This window comes from Macrosteles quadrilineatus, unplaced genomic scaffold (genome assembly GCF_028750875.1).
Source record: "Macrosteles quadrilineatus isolate MER2022 unplaced genomic scaffold, UCM_ALF_1.0 Scaffold_4__1_contigs__length_99947679, whole genome shotgun sequence".
Classification (NCBI taxonomy): domain Eukaryota; kingdom Metazoa; phylum Arthropoda; class Insecta; order Hemiptera; family Cicadellidae; genus Macrosteles; species Macrosteles quadrilineatus.
Window position 1 is genome coordinate 79,516,849 of NW_026542597.1, and position 19,888 is coordinate 79,536,736.

The window sequence follows — 19,888 nt, forward strand, 5'->3', positions numbered from 1 at the left end:
AAGACCTGTAAAATGAAACCAAACTTGACCATACTTCCTGTTTGAAAATTTTAAGCTAACCCCAACCCCTACTACCTAAGGGCAATTTTTTTTAATTAACCATCATTATTGCAGCCCCTCATATCTAAACAGGTTGCCGCAAACAGATTTCAAATATCTCAAAAGGTTCAAAAGTTAAGGAGGGGGTGCAAGTTACTTTTCAGCCACCCTGTATACATTCACCCTTGTATTTACAAACATGTCTTTATCATAGATCACAAATATTGTTGCCCCTGCCACATTCATAATTTGTCAATTGTTTTGAAAATCACAAATTTTGCGGATTTTTTCACCCAAATGAATAATTGTTTAACTTCCTTACCTAAATCACAATGCAGTTATTTCCTTATAAACAACAGTTTATAATTTATAAATTCAGTTTATTATAGCTGACAGCCTGTCAGCTAAATTGGAATACCTTTTACAGGTGTTCTTATTTTGCTCCAAGTTAGTTTCAACACGTGCGTCACAAACAAAAGTAGTTGAAAAACTCATTTTGTTCTTTTAACTCAACAAATAACACGAGAAACACCTCTCCCTTCCTTAAATATGAACTTATTTAGAAAATGAGTAGGCCAACAACGTTTTCACATCAATTTTACACATTTAGTTAACCATTTTTTTAATATGATAGGGTCCAAATTTCAATTAGTAAAACTACAGCCATTAAATATTAATTGCCATCTTTACTAGAAGACAAACCTCAACAATGAGCTTTTCATCCCCAAACCCCCCCCCCTCCCTCACCAACCTCATGTGTGAGTTTTAAGGGGACTATGTCACTGCCGTATGACCAAATCAGTCAGCAGCCAGACAAGCAGCAACTGCAGCCAGGCATAAAATAAGCCTTGATGTTAGACACAGACAGCAAAAACTCTAAATAAATTAAGTCTTGATCCATGAACAACTAACTACAGTAGACTCCCTCTAATCCGGACTCCTCGGGACCAAGGCCAGTCCGGATAACGGTTTTTCCGGTTAAGCCGACGTCCCCAAAAACTCATTAAAATGGACCGTTTACGATGATTTCAACTTAAATTTAGGAAAGCATTGTATTTAGACATGTGATCACTGGTCTCAAATCTTTCCCATGAGAACAGTCGTTACAGTACCGCCCACTTCCTGTCGATCTAGTCTGGTTAAACCAATGTGCTGATCAAAATTGTCCGGTTAAAGAGATGTCATTTCCGTCGAGTGTAGCCCGGTTAAACCGATGTCCGGTTAACCCTCTAAGCGTCACTTGTCGAAAATCGACTCACGACACACTTTGTGTAGTATCACTTGTCGATTTTTCGACACACGAACATCGTTTACGGCGAAGGCTCTATGACTGACTGAATCGGATTGAACTGGATCGAGTTAGGTATCGTTCTTTTTGTTAGATTCTAAGCTTTCTCCAGAGGTCTGTTTCTAAGCGCTATTCATTTTAGTTCCAAAAATATTGTAGCAGACAGCTGACGTGCGTATTTGTAAACAGCTTGGTTAACCTCGGACCGATGACTGATGTTTTATTACATTTATCATTGTTTTAGTGTTAAAAATCAAAAGTAGTGATATACGTGGTGCATTATAAGAAGATTTAAGTGATTTTGAAGGGCTGGTTGATGATCCTGAAGAAGTAGGGTAGTGATATTGATGTAAATTATCAGCCAGATTCCTAGCTATGGTTAGGCTATGCATTCTTAGCTAAACGCTATGTACTGAAATTTGTTTTTTGCCCATAACTTATTTATTTGCAAATCTACTTCCTTATATTATTATATATTTGTAATCCTCATAAAATTTAGAACAAAGTGGCTATTTTCAAATATTTATAGGCCTATAATTTATACAATTTTATTGAGCGCAAACTTATTTTTTTTTCAATTATTCCAAAATAATTTTTATTTTTACCAAAAAAAATTTTTTTAAACAAATATTCTTTATGTTTTATGTATGATATTGAAGCCCATGATTTTCCAAACAAAATGGTATATTGAACAGTAGAATTAACATTGTTTTAAGCTTCTCAGATCCGTTTTAATAAAACCTTGCAAATGCGGCAAAAATAGGCGGACATTAAGGCCTAAACTATGGACACTCGGAGGGTTAAAAGGTGTCCAGAGGGAGTCTATTGTACTTTATTTTATATTAGAAGTTACATCTATTACTTACGTGTAACTTTAGTTGATTTGCATCATTGGTCCTCTCCGCACAAGAGTTCCTGTAGTAAAAAATAATATAAACTTAAATTAAGTTAAGAATAAGTTTAATTTAATTTTTGAGTTGAGCGAGTCAAGTTTTACGAAAGGTTTGACTAGTTTGGTAGCAAATTGCTTGCCTTCAAAGATGTAGGAACTAAATTCAATATTTCCTAACAACAGTCAGTGTTACCAAGTAACAATAGTTTAATATACTTTACTTTGAAATGACGACCATACCAGTACCAGATATTGACAAAAAAATATAAGCTAATACAGAAGAACCCCGGTTAACGAAATTCGGGTTAACCTAAATGGTACCATAAGATAATACGGGGCTAAAATATAGGTAATACCTTTGTAATAGGTACGGTAATGTAAAATGCTTTAATAACTTCAGTTTTTTAGTTTGAACTATTTTCCAACCCATTGTTACATTTCTGTAGCTAAAATAAAATATTGTATTATATAGACATTGTTTTAAATTCATTTTTCCAACCTGCCGTGGTAATAGACCTTTTGGTGAATAAGCGTAGCGAACGAACTTCAACCTGGACGTGATTGAGCCATGCGAACGAGCTCATCTTGAAAATTAACGAGCATTGACATAAAACCACATTAGGACAGGACGACGTCTGTCGGGCCAGCTAGTAATAAATATTTGCCGAACGTTCGATATTGATATATCGGACGTTGGGTCTATTGATTCAAAACCCCCAAATAGGCCTACCTTTTTTTGGGAAGGACACGCAAATTTAAATCTCGCCCCCTGGGGTGTCTATTACCCTCGGCGCGGCCCTGTTCACGCACGTATATATATGTACAGATTGATGACAGATTAAATAGACAGTTTGTATTTAATTTAATATACAGTTTGTCTATTACATTTGTAATCACCCTGTATATATACATAGGCTACACAAAAATTTGAGCGAATGGTGCTTTTGACCTCCAGGGACATCAAAATGAAAAAGTATATCGGTCCCGTGTCCAGGACATATCGTGAAATCTACAGTAATAGCTTCTTCTCTATAATTATGGAAATTTGCTAAAAAATAAAGTGACTTTGTGAAATTACCTGTCATCTTCGTCGCTGGGAGATTCCTCCTTTTTTAGCAAACTCCTCAGGAGTCCACTGTCTGGGACATGAGAGTCATCACTTGGTTCTTTTTTGGGAACTGAAAAAAACATTATTAGCCCTTTGAAAACTAAAGTGACGGATGGATCATTAACCCTTCCCGGACTTTAGGTGGATATATCCGCTATCGTTTTATGCATAGGTAGCGGATTGTAGGTGGATATATCCGCTATAATTTTGTGCAGAGCGTACGGTAGGCGGATATATCCGCTATCATTTTGTGCATAGTGAACGGTAGAGGCATATATCCGCCTATCTATTTTGGATTTGTGGACGGTAGGCGGATATATCCACCGATTATTATGACATCTATTGTTACAGTTTATTATATATAACAACATTAATCCTAGTAAAAACGGTCTTTTATTCAATTATATATCTTTAACCAATGTACTAGGAATGTTTTTCTAGAGGAATAAAAAATGTTCACCAAAAATAACTTTTAAGAAAAACAAAATAAAGTAAGAAAAAAGTATTTTGGTCTAAAGTGTTGCATAGATCAACTATTTAGAACATTCTATTCAAATTACAGATGTAAAAAAGATAATTTGTATTTTTTTATTATTTTTTTTATTTTGTTGTCTGTAGCATATTATATTATGGCTGTCTAGGAAGGGTTAAAAGTGTAAGATAGTTCAACTTCTACTTGCAAGATTATTGCAAGATCAAGATAAACGGCTAAAAGCTAAGAGATGGAAGATGAAACTTGTGAAAATGCATCTGCTAGGTAGGCTTACTACATTTTACTTACCGTCAAATGGGGCTACTTTGATACGAAAAACACATATTTTGTTAAACATTTGTTATACTAAAGAACTTTTTGAGATGAATTATTTTTTTTAACCATGGCACAGGTTTGTACTATCAAAATATCTTACACAAAAAAAATTTGCAATTTGATTTACCTTGAAAAAAAATTCAAATATGGCCGTTCAAAGTAGCCCCATAGATGGGGCTACTTTGATACACCATACTAAAAGCATAGAGGCAGCTATGTTATTAGGCTGGGGGCTATAACTGATACATAACTTAAAAGAGGGGGTTATTCTGAACAATTTAATATATAATACAAAATAGTTTGGAACAAAACAAAATTTTTTTTTTTTCGAGAAAACACAGCAACGTACCTGAAATGTCCTGAAGGTTTCAACTAAATAAAATGAGGGTTTCTTGTCACTTTAATCTTGATAAGTAATCAGCAAAATAATGTTAAAAGACTTTATTTATAAGAAAAAAATATATAACTAACACATTGTTCATAGTTTTTTTTTAACACATCACTAAATTTCACTATTTACAGGATATTTACAAGAAACACAGGTTTGCCTTATTGTAAGTTCAACCCAGCAAATGAAATTCTGCTGAATTTCATGATACCCCTGTTGTTGGTAGTGGGTTCTGGCAAAACCTGGAGAACATCTTGTTCAGGAATGTTGTCATAATCCTCCTGCTCTGGCCATATAAAACCGCCAAGAGCTTGCCGTGTGAATTTTACTCTGAATCCATCTTCGGTAATGTTTGTGACTTGTCCCACGAAGTGTTTCTTGCTTTTTTTCATTGCATATTCAACAATAACCCAACTTGATACCTTCACAGGTTGCACCTCAGGTTCCTCTTCTGGGTCAGAGCCGAGTAAGGAAACGTCCATGAACGATTCTACATCCGATGGTATATCTGACTCGTGGCCATCGGAGCTCCCGCTAGATGAAGAGTCACGAGTTGGTTTCTTTTTTTTCCTGTCCTGTTTTTCATTTGATTTGGCTTTGGTAGTGTTTGCAGGATTCTGTTTCGTTGCCTGCTCATATTCTTCGTAGCTAATGCTACGGCCAGCTTTAACAAACAAATTTGCCCTTTTGGAGGTTTTTGTTGTTGGACCACTACGCATTTTGCTCAACAAACTTACAACAACATTTTCCATTACTCTGGGTGGTGTCACAGAACTGTCACTTACAGTTTGAGAAATACTACTACTGGTTGAGGTACCAGGTTTAAGTGACGAGGTTCCACTACAGCCTGCAACTTCGGGGGTTGCAGGTCCTGGAACTGCAATATTGGGTACTTGTGCCGGAAATGGTAACTTATCAAGCACATGTTGCGGATTTAAAGGTCTGATGCCTGTACTTGCAAATCCTGCCTTGATGTTGTTTTCTGCTTTTGGTTCCAGGGCAACCATTAGTTTCTTTAATAGCTTAGGAAATACTTCCTTCGGAAGACTTTCGATGTGCCTACCAGCTGTAATACGCCACTCTTCGAGGATTGCTCGCCAATGCTTTTTCAGAGGCGCATAAAAAGCAACATCTAAGGGTTGTGTAAGATGTGTCGTATTTGCTGGTAAACAACAAAATGTTATTTTGTATTTCTTGCACTTTTTTAAAACATCTGCTGAAAAGTGAGAAGATAGATTATCTCCAATGACGACAGTTGGGCCTTGCCGAGATTTTGCCCAAGGGACGACTACTGTGAAAAACCAATCCCTAAATGTCACTTCGTCAAACCACCCACTTTTTGTACGATTATATCTTGCTCCGGGGGGACCTCCCTCGGTCCACGTGTTCCAAATTGCCTCCGATTTATATACAACATAAGGTGGTAGTGTTACGCCTGAGTCTGTAACAGCAAACATTACAGAAAAAGCCGACTTTGTGTAGTTAATGACTCTTTCAGGCCTTTTAACCTTAGTCTTAAAAATCATTTTCCTGTTTTTGGGATCATTTACCAAATTAGTTTCATCATAGTTTAGGATATTCCCATTTGGAACTCCAGCTAAAGTTTCTGTCAGATTAGCGAAATATTCCTCAATATCTTCCCGTGAAGTTTTGGCCCTCTTCGCTTTGATGTTCTGACACATCCTTTGGGTTAAGATATGTTTGTGTCTTTTTAAAAAAGACAGTGCCCAGTCTCTTCCTGGTAGATTGTCCTTGAATACCCGTATTGTGAGACCACGGGCATCTAGATAAGATTTAGTAAGGCATCTCAATTGAAATATGTCAAGCGGGTATCCCCATTCACTTAATACAATGAGATTGTCGACTATTAACGCTTCATCTTCACTACTTAAAATTACTGGGTGGCCAGATTTCTTTCTCTTCACAATAAACTCAATCTGTTCCCCTTCCTGTTCGGAATTTTCATCTTGAGATTCAACTTGGGATTCTGCCTGACGATCCCTTACAGCTTGCTTAAATGCTCTAACATATTTTACAAGTGTACCTGTACTCACTTTATACTGCTTGACTGCATCCCTAAACTTAACCTCACCACTTGCAACCTTTTTGACTGCTTCTTGCAACTGTTCATCACTGTAATTTCTGTAAGATCTTGCACCCACTTTCTTTTTATATGTTCTAACCATTATTGTTACTTGTTTACAAAACTGTCCTAATTTAATAACAACTTAACTGAGACAAACAAACTTAACCTGAATCAGATATAAAAACACAATGTGAATGTTGCACATGGTATTTGTAGGTTATGTTTGAATGAAAAACAAACAGAAGAACACATGATTTAGCTACAAAAAAGGACAGTAGAGACAGACTGTAATGAGGTTCAATGTAGCCCCCAAAAATAATAGCGTTCAAAGTAGCCCCATTTTACATAAAAAAGGCAGAGGTAATTTTTAAAAAATTTACTATTTTTTATTTTATAAATAGCTTCTTGAAATTTAAGGACTAGGTTAAAAATCAATAAAATATTCCTAAAAAAAATGCTGTGTTAAAAAATATTCATTTTGTGACCGGAGACAGACACAATTTTAAACACATAAAAAAACGCAAAAAATAGGGTTCGTTTTATGTATATATAAAAATTTGAAAAAATTAATTCCTTTTTTAAAAATTGTATTTAATACATTACTAAAAGGTACAAACTACAATAGGGAATTTTTTCAATTTTTTTTTCAGTTCTAACATAGTAAAAATCATGATTTTATAATTTTAGTGTTTTTGTTCAAAGTAGCCCCCATGTTCAAAGTAGCCCCATTTGACGGTACCAAGTATTTTACTACATTTCTGTATTGAATTGAATATTGCGAGGCCTGTGAAAATTGTTAGCCTGTGAAAAGAACTGTTTAGAAACCAAATTTATATGGTTTTATTCAACTTAGAAATCTGCTACATTTTAAATGAGAGTATTTAACACTAAACTGTAAACATTACATAGGCTACACAAAACAGTCTTAAAAAATAAAACAGCTGATGAAATATTTGACAGTACAAGAGAAATCACATACCCTAACATAACAGAAAACAAGTCCACGACAAAGGAAGTTGTGAAGGAAGAACTAAAGGCGAACAGTCTGGAGTGTGAGAACCGTTTGTGGCTACATAAATGTAGGCCTATCTGCAATACTAAAATGCTACCTATGGGAAGCGAGGGAATAAGCAGGTCCTTGATGTGGGAAGTGATGAAGGAATAAGTAATATAGGCAAGCAGTGTGGGGTGTGGGAACCATTGGTGGCAGTTAGATTAATGAGCCGGTAATACTTAAATGCTATGAGAAAGGAGGGTAACAGGTCCACACGTTGGAAGTGGTGAAGGAAGTAGTATAGGCTGGTAGTGCGGAGGTTGCAAACCATCTATGGCAGTTAATAATGTATCTGCAATCCTAAAATGCTATGGAAAGGTAAGGAAAGAGGTCCACGACGTAGGAAGTGGTGAAGGAAGTAGTAAAAGCGAGCAGTGTGGTGTGTGGGAACCATTTGTGGCAGTTAGATCAATGTATCGGCAATCCTAAAAAAATGCTATGGGAAGGGAAACAGCTCCACGACGTAGGAAGTGGTGAAGGAATTTGTAAAGGCTAGCAGTGCGGAGTGTGGGAACATTTGTACTTTGTATTAACTTATATCTAGGCTATAGGTAAACATTTTTCATTTACGGTATTGCTTTATTAAAAACCATGAAACATGATCGCTCCGCTCAACTGGCCTTCACTGCTATGAATACTACTTAGTATTAGAGAATATTTTACATCCGCCTCCATCATATTATAGACACATTAAAGTACCATAACTAACTTATTAATTTGATCAATAACTATTAACTTAGGCTACCCTAACTAAACTTGCTGGGTAGCTGAGTGGTTATAGTGCTCGCCTAGCAATCAAAAGGTCGCCGGTTCGATCCTGAGAAAAGTCAGTAGCTTTTTGATGGTTCGAAACTGGGCCCAGCTGTTCCTGATCATTGGGCTTTAAATAAATGATCCTGACTAATGAAACCGCTGATCTTAGTCGGTAACAAAGCTACACAGGTCATCACACACCATTCTACACTCATACTTCACTCATATTTGGGTTAAAATACGCACCTAGGTGGCGTCCCCATCTCAACGATTGATTGATTGATTGTATGCCTACGATAATTATAACTTAATGGAGTTGGATATCAACATTTTGCTTAAAGCCCCGTTTACACTGGGGTTTGGAACAAAATGTTTGTAACATTTTGTTGTTAATACTTGTTTCTAAAACAAAATTTTACAAAGATAGCTTAATGCCGATTGTTACATTGAAGCCCATAATTTTCCATACAAAATGATATAGGTATAAAACTAGAGACACTTGGAGGGTTAAATGGTAGGCTAATGCAACTAAAAAATTATATAATTAATTTTATAATGTTTCTTAGGTCGGCGTGAGGGGCTCTTCCACAACCCTTTACTTCTTCGCAGATTCTCATCGGTTTTTGACCAGGACCAAGAGACGCTAGTATATTAACTTAGGGCCTAGGTCAACTTTCTACTTGAGGCAACTCACCTAGATTCAAATGAATCTTATTCCCGTATTTCTCCTCCATTTCCGTGTCACTTAACTTTCAACTTGCACTCGTTAAACAAATATAAAAGTGGATGTAACTAGCTTCCGCAAACTTTCAATGAACCGAAATTAAATATAGCCTTGCTGAATGCTGAGTTGCTGCGTCCTGCTCCTCCTGCCCTGCATTTTATTTTATTAATTATTTATTTACCACATTTCGGCTCTTCGGTCTACCTCTACCACAGACAACAGAAACCATTAAAGTATTATATAAAGTCTGTGCCTCCACAGTAGAGACTACAGAGTCGCGACTCGCGACTCGCAATTGGGAATGCAATGCACGATTTCACTCAATTCACTCACGGAAAGCACTGCACGTACACGGCCACGGCCACGCACGAACGAGGATGGATGCCGGATGGGATGGGAGAAGAGAGGACGAGCCCGGACACGGACGGACGGACGCGCTCAAACTACAAAAAGTAGTAGCAAGTAGTTGTAGTATGTAGTTTTTTGGGTTTGGGACGCGCAGCGCAAACACTGTCTTCTTCGTTCTTTCTTTGTTTAAAACCGCTCTTTTCATAGAACCAGCTGTTTTGTTGAAATGCTTTCACTTTGATTTGAATGAAACCGGTTCTCGGCGATTGCGACTGCAGACTAGAGCAGACTTCGAAATAAAATTGTCTGCTAGGAGGATAGTGGAAAATTGACTCTAATGTTTAATACAAAGAGGAAGAGGTAATTTCGAAATGTTTTATATACATAATTTCAAGAATATAGGTATCGAAACTAGGTGTACAATGCAGTTTAGTTGTCTATTTGCATTATTGAGCGGAGCTAGCTTATTAATCCAATACTTTTCTAAAACCACTCTTTGTACAGTTTCACATTTCAGGAAGTGCGTTTTAGGTGAGTTGTGGAAACTGATTTTTTACCGATTCGCATAAACTCGGGCATAAATAAAATGCCCATTTGCAGTATCGAAACTCAATGGTACATTTGGTTCACGAAAATGAATTGTCCACTTGCAGGATCCAAAACAATGGTCCAGTTGACAAATAATGGACCATCGTTTTGGATTGGTCCGGTCCATTTGACAAATAGACCATTGTTTTGGATCCTGCAAGTGGACAATTAATTTACGTGAACCAAATGTACCATTGAGTTTCGATACTGCAAATGGGCATTTTATTTTATTCACATAATTATGGTATACCAAATTATTACTCACATATGGGAAATTCGCTAAAACTGTCCCAAGGTTATGCACGCCGCAAAGCTTTTCCCTTTAATCAATAGGAAATCTACTCTGAAGCCAGCTTGTACAGTTCTAATCTACAAATCAATAATTCGGCCCTTGATTACATATGCATCTCCTATCTGGGGATTGGCCATATCAAAAAAACAAACTCTCCAAAATTCAAGTGATTCAAAACAAAATTCTAAGAATATCGGTAAATGCTCCCTGGTTTGTTAGAAACAGACATACATGAAGAGCTAGGAGTGGAGTCTATCTCGGCCTTAATTGAAAAAACCACATCAAAATTTCTGAAATTTTTAAACAATGTTCCTGCTGGTGTCACTTTTCATCTTGGTGAAGCAACTGAGTACAGGAGGCTACATCGAAGGCTTCCTCAAGATCTATTGGATGAATGAAGCCTAAAGAAGATTAAATATTATATTTCTCTATTAATTATGTTACAGGAATACAGGGTGTCTCAGGTCTGAGCGAACCCACGATGTTATTATTGTTAATTTATTGTTTATTTTGTTAACACTTCACTTCTGTGAATAATGTATAAAATAAACCAGAAATAAATGCTGTAAAAAAATGTTCTCGTAAATAATGCCATATGGCAACCATCGACCTCTATTATTACTATAGCATATTATTACAGTAATATTAAAATATATACGGTAGTAATATTAAAGATCGATGATGGCAACCAATATTAACCCATAAGGCCCCATGTTAAATTTCCAAAAGTTCAAATTCACGTAAGGAAAAGCTCTGTGGTCCGATTTGTACCATATTTCATAATTATACCTACCCATGGTTGGTTACTATGATTGTTCTACATTTTGTGCGGATCACTTCAGCCGTTCAGGAGGAGTACCTATTTGTAAAACAAAAGCAGGACTGTAGTATAAAGAGCTTCACTTGCTTCACTTCGCTCCGCTCAAAAATATCAGTTCATTCTTTAAAAAAATGTACTTTCAAAGTAAAACAATTGCCGGTCCAAATATGTATGTCCTTAAATTTATTAAATTAAAGCAACGTATACACGATACACATACGCATGATTTAAGTCGCCAAAACATAAAAATGATTACAGGATAGTAATTTTCACTTCAGTGTACATAGTGATCAGGTGATTAGTATAGCAATTTAGCAGCGCCTCTGGCTCGGGTGGTCAGGGCCGTCCGAAGGGGGGGGGGGCAACCAGGACAAGCTGCCCCGGGCGCCGTAGCTGGGGGGGGGGGCGCCGCGGCTAAGGGGGCGCCGCGCAGCGGCTACTGGTATCAACGCACGGGTTCCGAAATTTCGGGAAATTTTCGGGAAAAAAATATTCCCGATTTTCGGGACGGGATTTAATTTGATTCTGGAATTTTTCGGGACGGGATTTGATTCGATCATCGGCAATTTTGATGCTTCGCGAGTGAAAATGACGCTGATATCACGAGAGATGTTCACGGTAATTCCACGAACGCAGGAGCCGAAGTCATTTCGACGATCGCGCCGTGACCACGAGTCATACCGACGATTTCACCGTGACCGCGAGTCATATATACCGATGATAACGCCGTGACCGCGAGTCAAACCGACGATCACGCTGTGACCGCGAGTCATACCGACGATCACGCTGTGGCCGCGAGTCATACTGACGATCACGCTGTGACCGCGAGTCATACCGACGATTCCGCTGTGACCGCGAGTCATAACGATGATAACGCCGTCCACGCCGACCACATTTGCCCCAGGCGCCGCTAACCCTAGGGACGGCCCTGCGGGTGGTGCGGGCCTGCCTTATGCCTATTCGAAAGATTTTATTTTTATTAGCGAATTCCCCATATTATAGGTAGGTCCAAAGCTATTAGCGTAGGTCTCATGGTAAGAAAGGACCAGGGACGGATTTACTTTTTCCTTTTGAGGTCCCTAGAGGCCAAAAACACCATCCGTTCAAATTCATATATATGTGTGTGTGTGTCCATTAATTAGCCCGATAACTCGAACAAAAATTATCCGATTTTGATTAAATTTGGTATAAACGTGTAAACCTACATTTATTTGAACGAGTTTACGAACCAGCATGATCGGACTATGGGAACGGGGTTTTATGGTTATTAAAAAAGTGTAAATTTAAAATTCCCATGTTATTATTATGGAGAAAATGAAAACTGTTGTAGTTTAATTGTTTATGGATATTATGTTGATATAATTTGGCAAATTTGTTTACTTCATACTATACTATTGACGTTTGGTCAAAAAAACACTTTTTACCTTCCCCGTAGCAGCAAACCTAAGCACTCGTTAAATCTAATGCTATTTAAATTGGGAATAAATATGTCTTATTTATGGAAATATTTTATTAAAAATGTAATCAGACAAGTGGAAATTCGCTTAGTCTGCAGGTTTGCTGCGGTGGGGGGTATTTAAACTAGGTGGCGTTCGCAGAGGCATCCATAAAATTGAGCGGAGTCATCAAGGGTTCATATTATATTGTTTTTGTCATACTGCATTAAAAACAGTCGTTTTAATGCATGCTTTGCTGGTCTAAAGTAACATTTTTTCTCTTTAGGGAATTAAAATCTGTTTTAGCCTCTATGGAATAAAAATCAGCTGTTTTGTTGTCAACTCAGTTGTAAATTTCGATTGTAAACGATTGCATGTATCGAAAATATGTGTCGACTCCTGCTTCCTAATCGTTTTAATCTACAGTTTAAAAAGAAGACAACAACATTTGCGTGGGTTTAAATAATATAGGGTAATTAGTTTGGCTACACATTGTTTTTGTAATGAAGAAGAGTAAAAACACAGATATGTCATTTTAGGCCTTTTCGGAAGCCTGTATTTACATTTTAAGTTTAAAACCTCTGGGATAGTCATTAGCTTTTTCTCAAATAGCGCGCTACAGTTCCAGCTAGTGATAGTCTAGAAATCAACCCTTACAGTTTCAGATTCTACCATTTTGGCGGATTCAGTAGCCACCCCCTACGTCCTGGACCTGTTTCCCTCTCTTCCCATAGCATTTTAATATTTACAATTCTAAGTTTGAGAAATGAATAAAAACAAGACATTATTTTTACTTCTTACAATTATGTGTTATAATTATTTAATTCAATAAGTACCTACGTAACAATGGCGACTATGTGACTATGTGGTTCTCACACTATGCTCATACTTTACTACTTCCTAAGCCACTTCCTACGTGGACCTGTTTCATCACTTTCCATAGCATTTTAGTAATTTAGACACGTTAATCTAATTGCCACAAACATTCCCCTCACTCCACACTGCTAGCCTTTACTACTTCTTTCATCATTTCCTATGTTGTGGGCATACTTCCATCCCTTCTCATGGCATTTCAGCATTGCAGATACATTAATCCAACTGCTATAAACGGTTTCCATAGTTCCTGAACTCCACACTGGTCACCTTACTACTTCCTTTACCTCTTCCTACGTCGCGGACCCATTTCCCCCTCTTTCCATAGCATTTTAAGATTGTAGATACCTTAATCTAATCATCATGAACAGTTCCCACACTCCGAACAGCTCGCCTTTACTACTTCCTTCACCACTCCCTAAGATGCGGACCTGGTTTCCTCCCTTCCCACAGAATTTTAGGATTGTAGATACCTTAATCTAATCGTCATAAACAGTTTTCACACTCCGAGCAGCTCGCCTTTACTACTTCCTACACCACTTCCTACATCGCGGACCTGTTTTCCTCCCTTCCCACAGCATTTTAGGATTGTACATACCTTAATCTAATCGTCATAAACAGTTTCCACACTTCCTTCACCACTTCCTACGTCGCGCACCTGTTTTCCTCCCTTCCCATAGTATTTTATAGTCCGTGAGGTAGCCGGAGGACTCTAAGGGATTACAGCCCTCACACACACAGAGACACACCTACACACACACACATGGGTCACGCACCGTGGGGTAGGTAAGGCCCTGCTTGCGAGTGTGCGTGCGTTGGTGGAAAGGACGTTAATCCCCCTGGACCTGTTTTCGTCCCTTCCCACAGCATTTTAGGATTGTAGATACCTTAATCTATTGGCCATAAACAGATCCCACACTCCGAACAACTCGCCTTTAATACTTCCTTCACCACTTCCTACGTCACGGACCTAATTCCCTCCCTTTCCATAGTATTTTAAGATTGCAGATACTCTAATCGTCATAAACAGTTCACACACTCTGACAGCTCGCATTGACCACCTCTTTCACCACTTCCTACGCCGCGCACCTATTTCCCTCCCTTCTCATAGTATTTTAGTATTGCAGATTGCAGATACCTTAATCTAATCGTCACAAACAGTTCCCACAGTCTAGACTGCTTGCCTTTCTACTTTCCTTTACCACTTTTAACGTCACGGACCTGTTTGCCTCCTTTCCCATAGCATCATAGGATTGCAAATACCTTAATCTAATTGTCATAAACAGATTCCACACCCCGAAAAGCTCGCCTTTACTACTTCCTTCACCACTTCCTACGTCCTGGACCGGTTTTTCTCCCTTCCTATAGAATTTTAGGATTGCAGATACCTTAATCTAATCGTCATAAACAGTTTCCACACTCCAGACTGTTCACCTTTACTAATTCCTTCACCACTTTATACGTCACGTACCTCAAGCTAGTGTCGTCATTTGATTATATTTATGATCCATACCATTTCTGGTTTAATATCTGTGGAATAATCCTATCAGCTATTTCTTTATTTACTGCATTCAAAAGTCAACAGCTGATCAATATTATGTCTTTGTTTATGTGTCAAATACTGCTTCCATAAGGATTACATTGAAACTTTGAGACCCAGTGGGGCTGATTCCTGAGAGACTTTTTAAACGCCATATGATACGGTGAGTTGGCACTCACTGATATAGTATTTATCACCATGCAAAATTGGAAAACGATTGGTTTAGCCGTCTAGGAGGAGTTTGCGTATTACGAAATGCATAAGAGTCAACGTATAAGAGCTTCGCTCGCTCCGCTCAATTAAGGTAGGCCTTGACTCAGGCCAAAGGAAACAAGGTATTAAATTGAACAAATCAAGACGTTGTTAACTTTAGATAACACATTTTTCAACTAAAATTATTGTATCTTCTTTAAACTTAATTTCCAAGTGATAAATTTATTAAATTTTTTAAATATCGGGATCAAATTTAAGAACCTTAATTTAGAAATTGGTAAACTTCAGTATGTATTCTATACAAATATTATGAAAAAATATAATATTAATATTGACCTATGCATAGTTAATGACTAAAGTTATTTTGAGATTTCTTAAAAAAAATATAACTGGATTTGATTTTAAGCGCTTTTTAATCAGCTTTCCAGTTTCCGTATGGCACATATTGAGTAGTCCCAAATACAAAAGCTCGTTGTAAACCTCGGAGATTTTGGATTTGGCTAGTGGAAACCAGGTCACAAAGTTGAACCAGCCAGTTTCAGTGTTCTAGTTATGCTGTGCCAGGTCAATCGTCACGCTGCCACTTGGATTTTCCCCGACTCTTGTTAGGTATTTGTATTTTTAGTTTTAAATTGTGTGTTCGTTCACGTGGTGCTTGCTATATATTTCTCGTTGGCTGCTATGCTGTATGGAGGTCTAGATCTAGAGCAATGGGTCATAAGATTTCCAATCATAGTGACAGCAGTGCAGATTTCGACCAGGCCACCCATACCATATAAAAACTTATTTGTGATGTCCTTTAAATAATGTTAAATTAATCTTCACATGTTTTTTTAGTTAAATTATAAGCGGCTTCAGCGTGTGTCACCAGCGCCATCTTCCACACCTTTGGTGGTTTTGTCCGTTCTCGTTCTTCGTGACGTTCCAATCCAGAGAGCTGAAACCCTACTGGACTGAGGCTGTTTTAGGACTTAGTCCTCTTCAGCCAGGGAAAGGATAGCAGCAGTAGCAGAGACGTGTAAATAACGAGAGAGTGTGTAATAACGAAGCGCTATTCTGCCACTACTGCCGGTTGTGGTTGGGTTGAGTGGTATTTGTTTTATTGAGGATAGTTCTACGGTTGGATTGTGGTTTTCGGGAAGGGAGGGTTGGTTTTGGTTGGGTCGGGTGTTGCGGGTTTACATATTATCATGAGTTGTGGGGGGGGGGGGGGGGGGGGTTTACTGAATTGTTATTAATACAATACCATATAATCATTAACAGGGTAACACCACTGAGAACAGGGTAACACCACTGGGTTGAGTGGTATTTGTTTTATTGAGGATAGTTCTACGGTTGGATTGTGGTTTTCGGGAAGGGAGGGTTGGTTTTGGTTGGGTCGGGTGTTGCGGGTTTACATATTATCATGAGTTGTGGGGGGGGGGGGGGGGTTTACTGAATTGTTATTAATACAATACCATATAATCATTAACAGGGTAACACCATTTACTTAATATATTGTTCTACACAGAAACATACAACATATGGGGGTGCACAGAAGGAGCCTCCCCGAAGATTGTGACCATTACACGCTAAGAACGACATCACAATCGAGCGCACCCTGGGCAACGCTGACAACTCAGCGGCAAATCCTACTACAACCGGAAGACTTCAAAAAATGAATCTACCTAAACGGTATTTTTCAAGGCCATTAGTAACAATCTCGATTAATATCGAGAGACAAAGAAGTATTAGTGTCTGATATGTGCAAGACGTTCGAATGCGAAATCATCCTTGTGCAAGAAACACACCGGGGCATTTTAAAACCTAGACCCAACATATAGAGGGAATGAGACTGATTCTAGAGAGACCTCGTGATCAATATGGTAGTGCTGTTTTTGCCAGGCCATACATTGACATCATCTCAGCTTCGCTTACTGAGAGGAACAATATTGAGATACTAACGGTCAGGACACCACAGTACAGTGTCACCTCTTTGTATAAGCCTCCCGAATCTCAGTATGAATTTACAGAGCCCGATAATCTATGCTATGATGACATTAATTTCGTCTTGGGGGATTTTAATTGTCAGAGCATTGCTTGGGGATACAAAAAGTCAAAGAGACAAGTGAAAATGGGACAAAACTTGAAACCTGGGCTGAGGCAAATGACCTACAGCTCATACACGATCCTAAGTTCCCTTGCTCCTTTAACAGCGGTAGATGGAAGAGGGGTTATAACCCTGACAACATCTTTGTGAGCAGCAGGATTGCCTCCCAGTGTGAAAAGTCCGTAGGTGATCCGATTCCCCGAACTCAACACAGACCTATAGTATGCACCGTTAGTGCTGTTGTTAAACCTGAAGTTGTTCCTATAAGGTGCAGGTTTAATTTCAAAAAGGCTGACTGGACGGGTTTTAGGGAGATCATTGACAGAGAAATCGCCAATATCCCTCCACAACCTGATATGTATGACTCCTTCGTTAAGCTTGTCCAGCAGGTCTCGAGAAAAATGATACCTAGAGGCTGTCGAACCCATTACATCGCAGGACTCACTGAAGAGGCAAAGCTGTTAGATAGTTAAATCTGTAAGTGATTAATTCATCAGCTGATTTATTATTATTAAGTTTGTTAGTAAATATTCTGTTTACATTGATGTGTTTAAGTAAGAATTAAATAAAATGGTTCTTTTGTATTTTGAATATCATTTAGTGTAATTCTATATTGGCGACGATGAGTAAACAAACCAAAAGAAGAAATAGTTATTTCAATGAAGAAGAGAAGTATGAAACTAAAGAAGACACATTACAATCAAAGATAGAGAAGTTCAAATGTCAAAGCTATGATGAGTCTAGTAGGTGGGACGATTATGAAGCACATTTTCTATTATTATGCAAGGTAAAAGGATTCGGAAAAGACTCTCAGAGAGCAGAGGATGCTCGAAGGGATCTTTTGCTTGCATATGTGGGTCCTGCACCATTAAGAAAGATTTCAAACTTTCTACTGCCTTTGAAAGTACATCAGGCTACGTGGGCAGAACTAGTTAATGGTTTCAGGTCAGTATACAAAGCTAGAAAGACTATATTTTCAGCTAGAATGGAGTTTGAAAAATGCATCAGAGAAGATAGTGAAAGCCTTTCAGAATTTGTAAAACGTTTGAAAAATTTAGCAGAATTTTGCAAGTATGAGAATAAGTTTGATGAAAGAATAAGAGACAGATTTGCAGGAGGTATAAATTTTCCAGAGTTTGAAGTAGAAATTAGACAACGATGGCCTGATGGTGTAAAAGAAAATGGTGACAAGTTAACATCTGAAGATATTTTTGAACTGGCCACTTCAATGGAAAGAGCTCGTCATGAGATATTCAAGAATAACGATAAAGAGTTGGAAGTATCGCAAGTAAGAAGAAACAATAAGGGGTCTAAGAGAGAAGTGGAATATAACGAAAAGACAAATAATCCATGTAGTAGATGTGGAACAAAACATGAATTTGGCAAATGCCCAGCCTACCAAAAACAGTGTTTGAATTGTAAAAAAATGGGACATTTTGCAAAGGTATGTCGGCAAAAACGAGTGAATAATTTGCATGAAAAATCAGGAGATGAAGAATCTGAAGCAGACTCTCATGACATGAGGATAAACGATGTTAATAAGGAAAGAAGACATATTTGTAAAGCACGTATTTATTTAAAGTTAAATAAGGTAGCTACAAACATGGAATTTGATTCAGGAGCTTGGGCCTCAATGATAGGTAAGCCTCTTTGGGAGAAGATTGGTTCACCACGACTTGACAAGACTAATTAAAAATACGTGGCATATGGAAACAATATTTTAGATATACTTGGTGAATGTTTTGTCAATGTTTCAGTAGGTAATGAGACACGTAGATTAAAAGTAGCAGTAGTAAATGGAAATGAGAAACCATTATTTGGTTTACCATGGATATTAGCTTTTAATATGGAACTCCCTCCTGATGTAACTATTAGTAAAGTGAGATGTAAGCAAAATCTAAAACAACGAAAGATGGATGATGTGAGGGTTAAGGAAGTACTAAAAGACTTTGAAGATGTATTCTCTGAAGGACATGGGAAAATCAAGGGTTATAAAGCACGAATTCACGTTCATGAAGATGCAAACCCCCAACATTTTTCTGCACGCAGGGTTCCATTTCCCTTGAAAAAACGAATTGAGAGTGAACTTGCAAGACTTGTCAATGAGGATATCATTGAAAAGGTAGATCCTGCTACTACAGCTATTCCGTGGGCCACTCCAACAGTCAACGTAGAGAAGGACGATGGTTCAATAAGAATTTGTGGAGATTTTCAAATCCAAATTTGGTACCAGAAAATGCTATTATTCCAACATTTGAGGAACTAACAAATAAAGTTGCAGGTGGACAAGAGTTTTCTAAGATAGACCTACGAGATGCTTACCTACAAAAGTATTTAGTAATAGCAACGCATAGTGGTTATTATAGATACAAACGTTTACCTTTTGGGATATCATCCAGCCCATGTATTTTCCAGAGATATATGGAAAGACTCTTAGCTGGAATACCACAGGTTGGAGTTCTTCTAGATGATAGTATAATAACTGGAAATAATAAGAACGAACATCTAAGAAATTTAAGAGAGGTTTTGAAACGAATGAAAGAAGCTGG

General features: G+C 37.9%; 2 protein-coding genes across 2 annotated transcripts in view; both read right to left on the reverse strand.

The window, feature by feature from the left end:
• LOC128991484 (uncharacterized) overlaps positions 1-9,454 on the reverse strand; it is a 32,717-nt gene extending 23,263 nt beyond the window's left edge. The window contains exons 1-3 of the mRNA XM_054414404.1: positions 9,111-9,454; positions 3,298-3,397; positions 2,194-2,242 (exon numbers count right to left, since the gene is read on the reverse strand). Coding sequence (XP_054270379.1) covers positions 2,194-2,242; positions 3,298-3,397; positions 9,111-9,150 — 189 coding nt within the window. The 5' untranslated portion in view covers positions 9,151-9,454. The remainder of the gene's footprint in view (positions 1-2,193; positions 2,243-3,297; positions 3,398-9,110) is intronic.
• The window catches only part of LOC128991483 (zinc finger and BTB domain-containing protein 41-like), a 278,309-nt gene that overhangs the window by 25,784 nt on the left and 232,637 nt on the right, over positions 1-19,888 (reverse strand). The gene's annotated exons all lie outside the window — the stretch shown is intronic.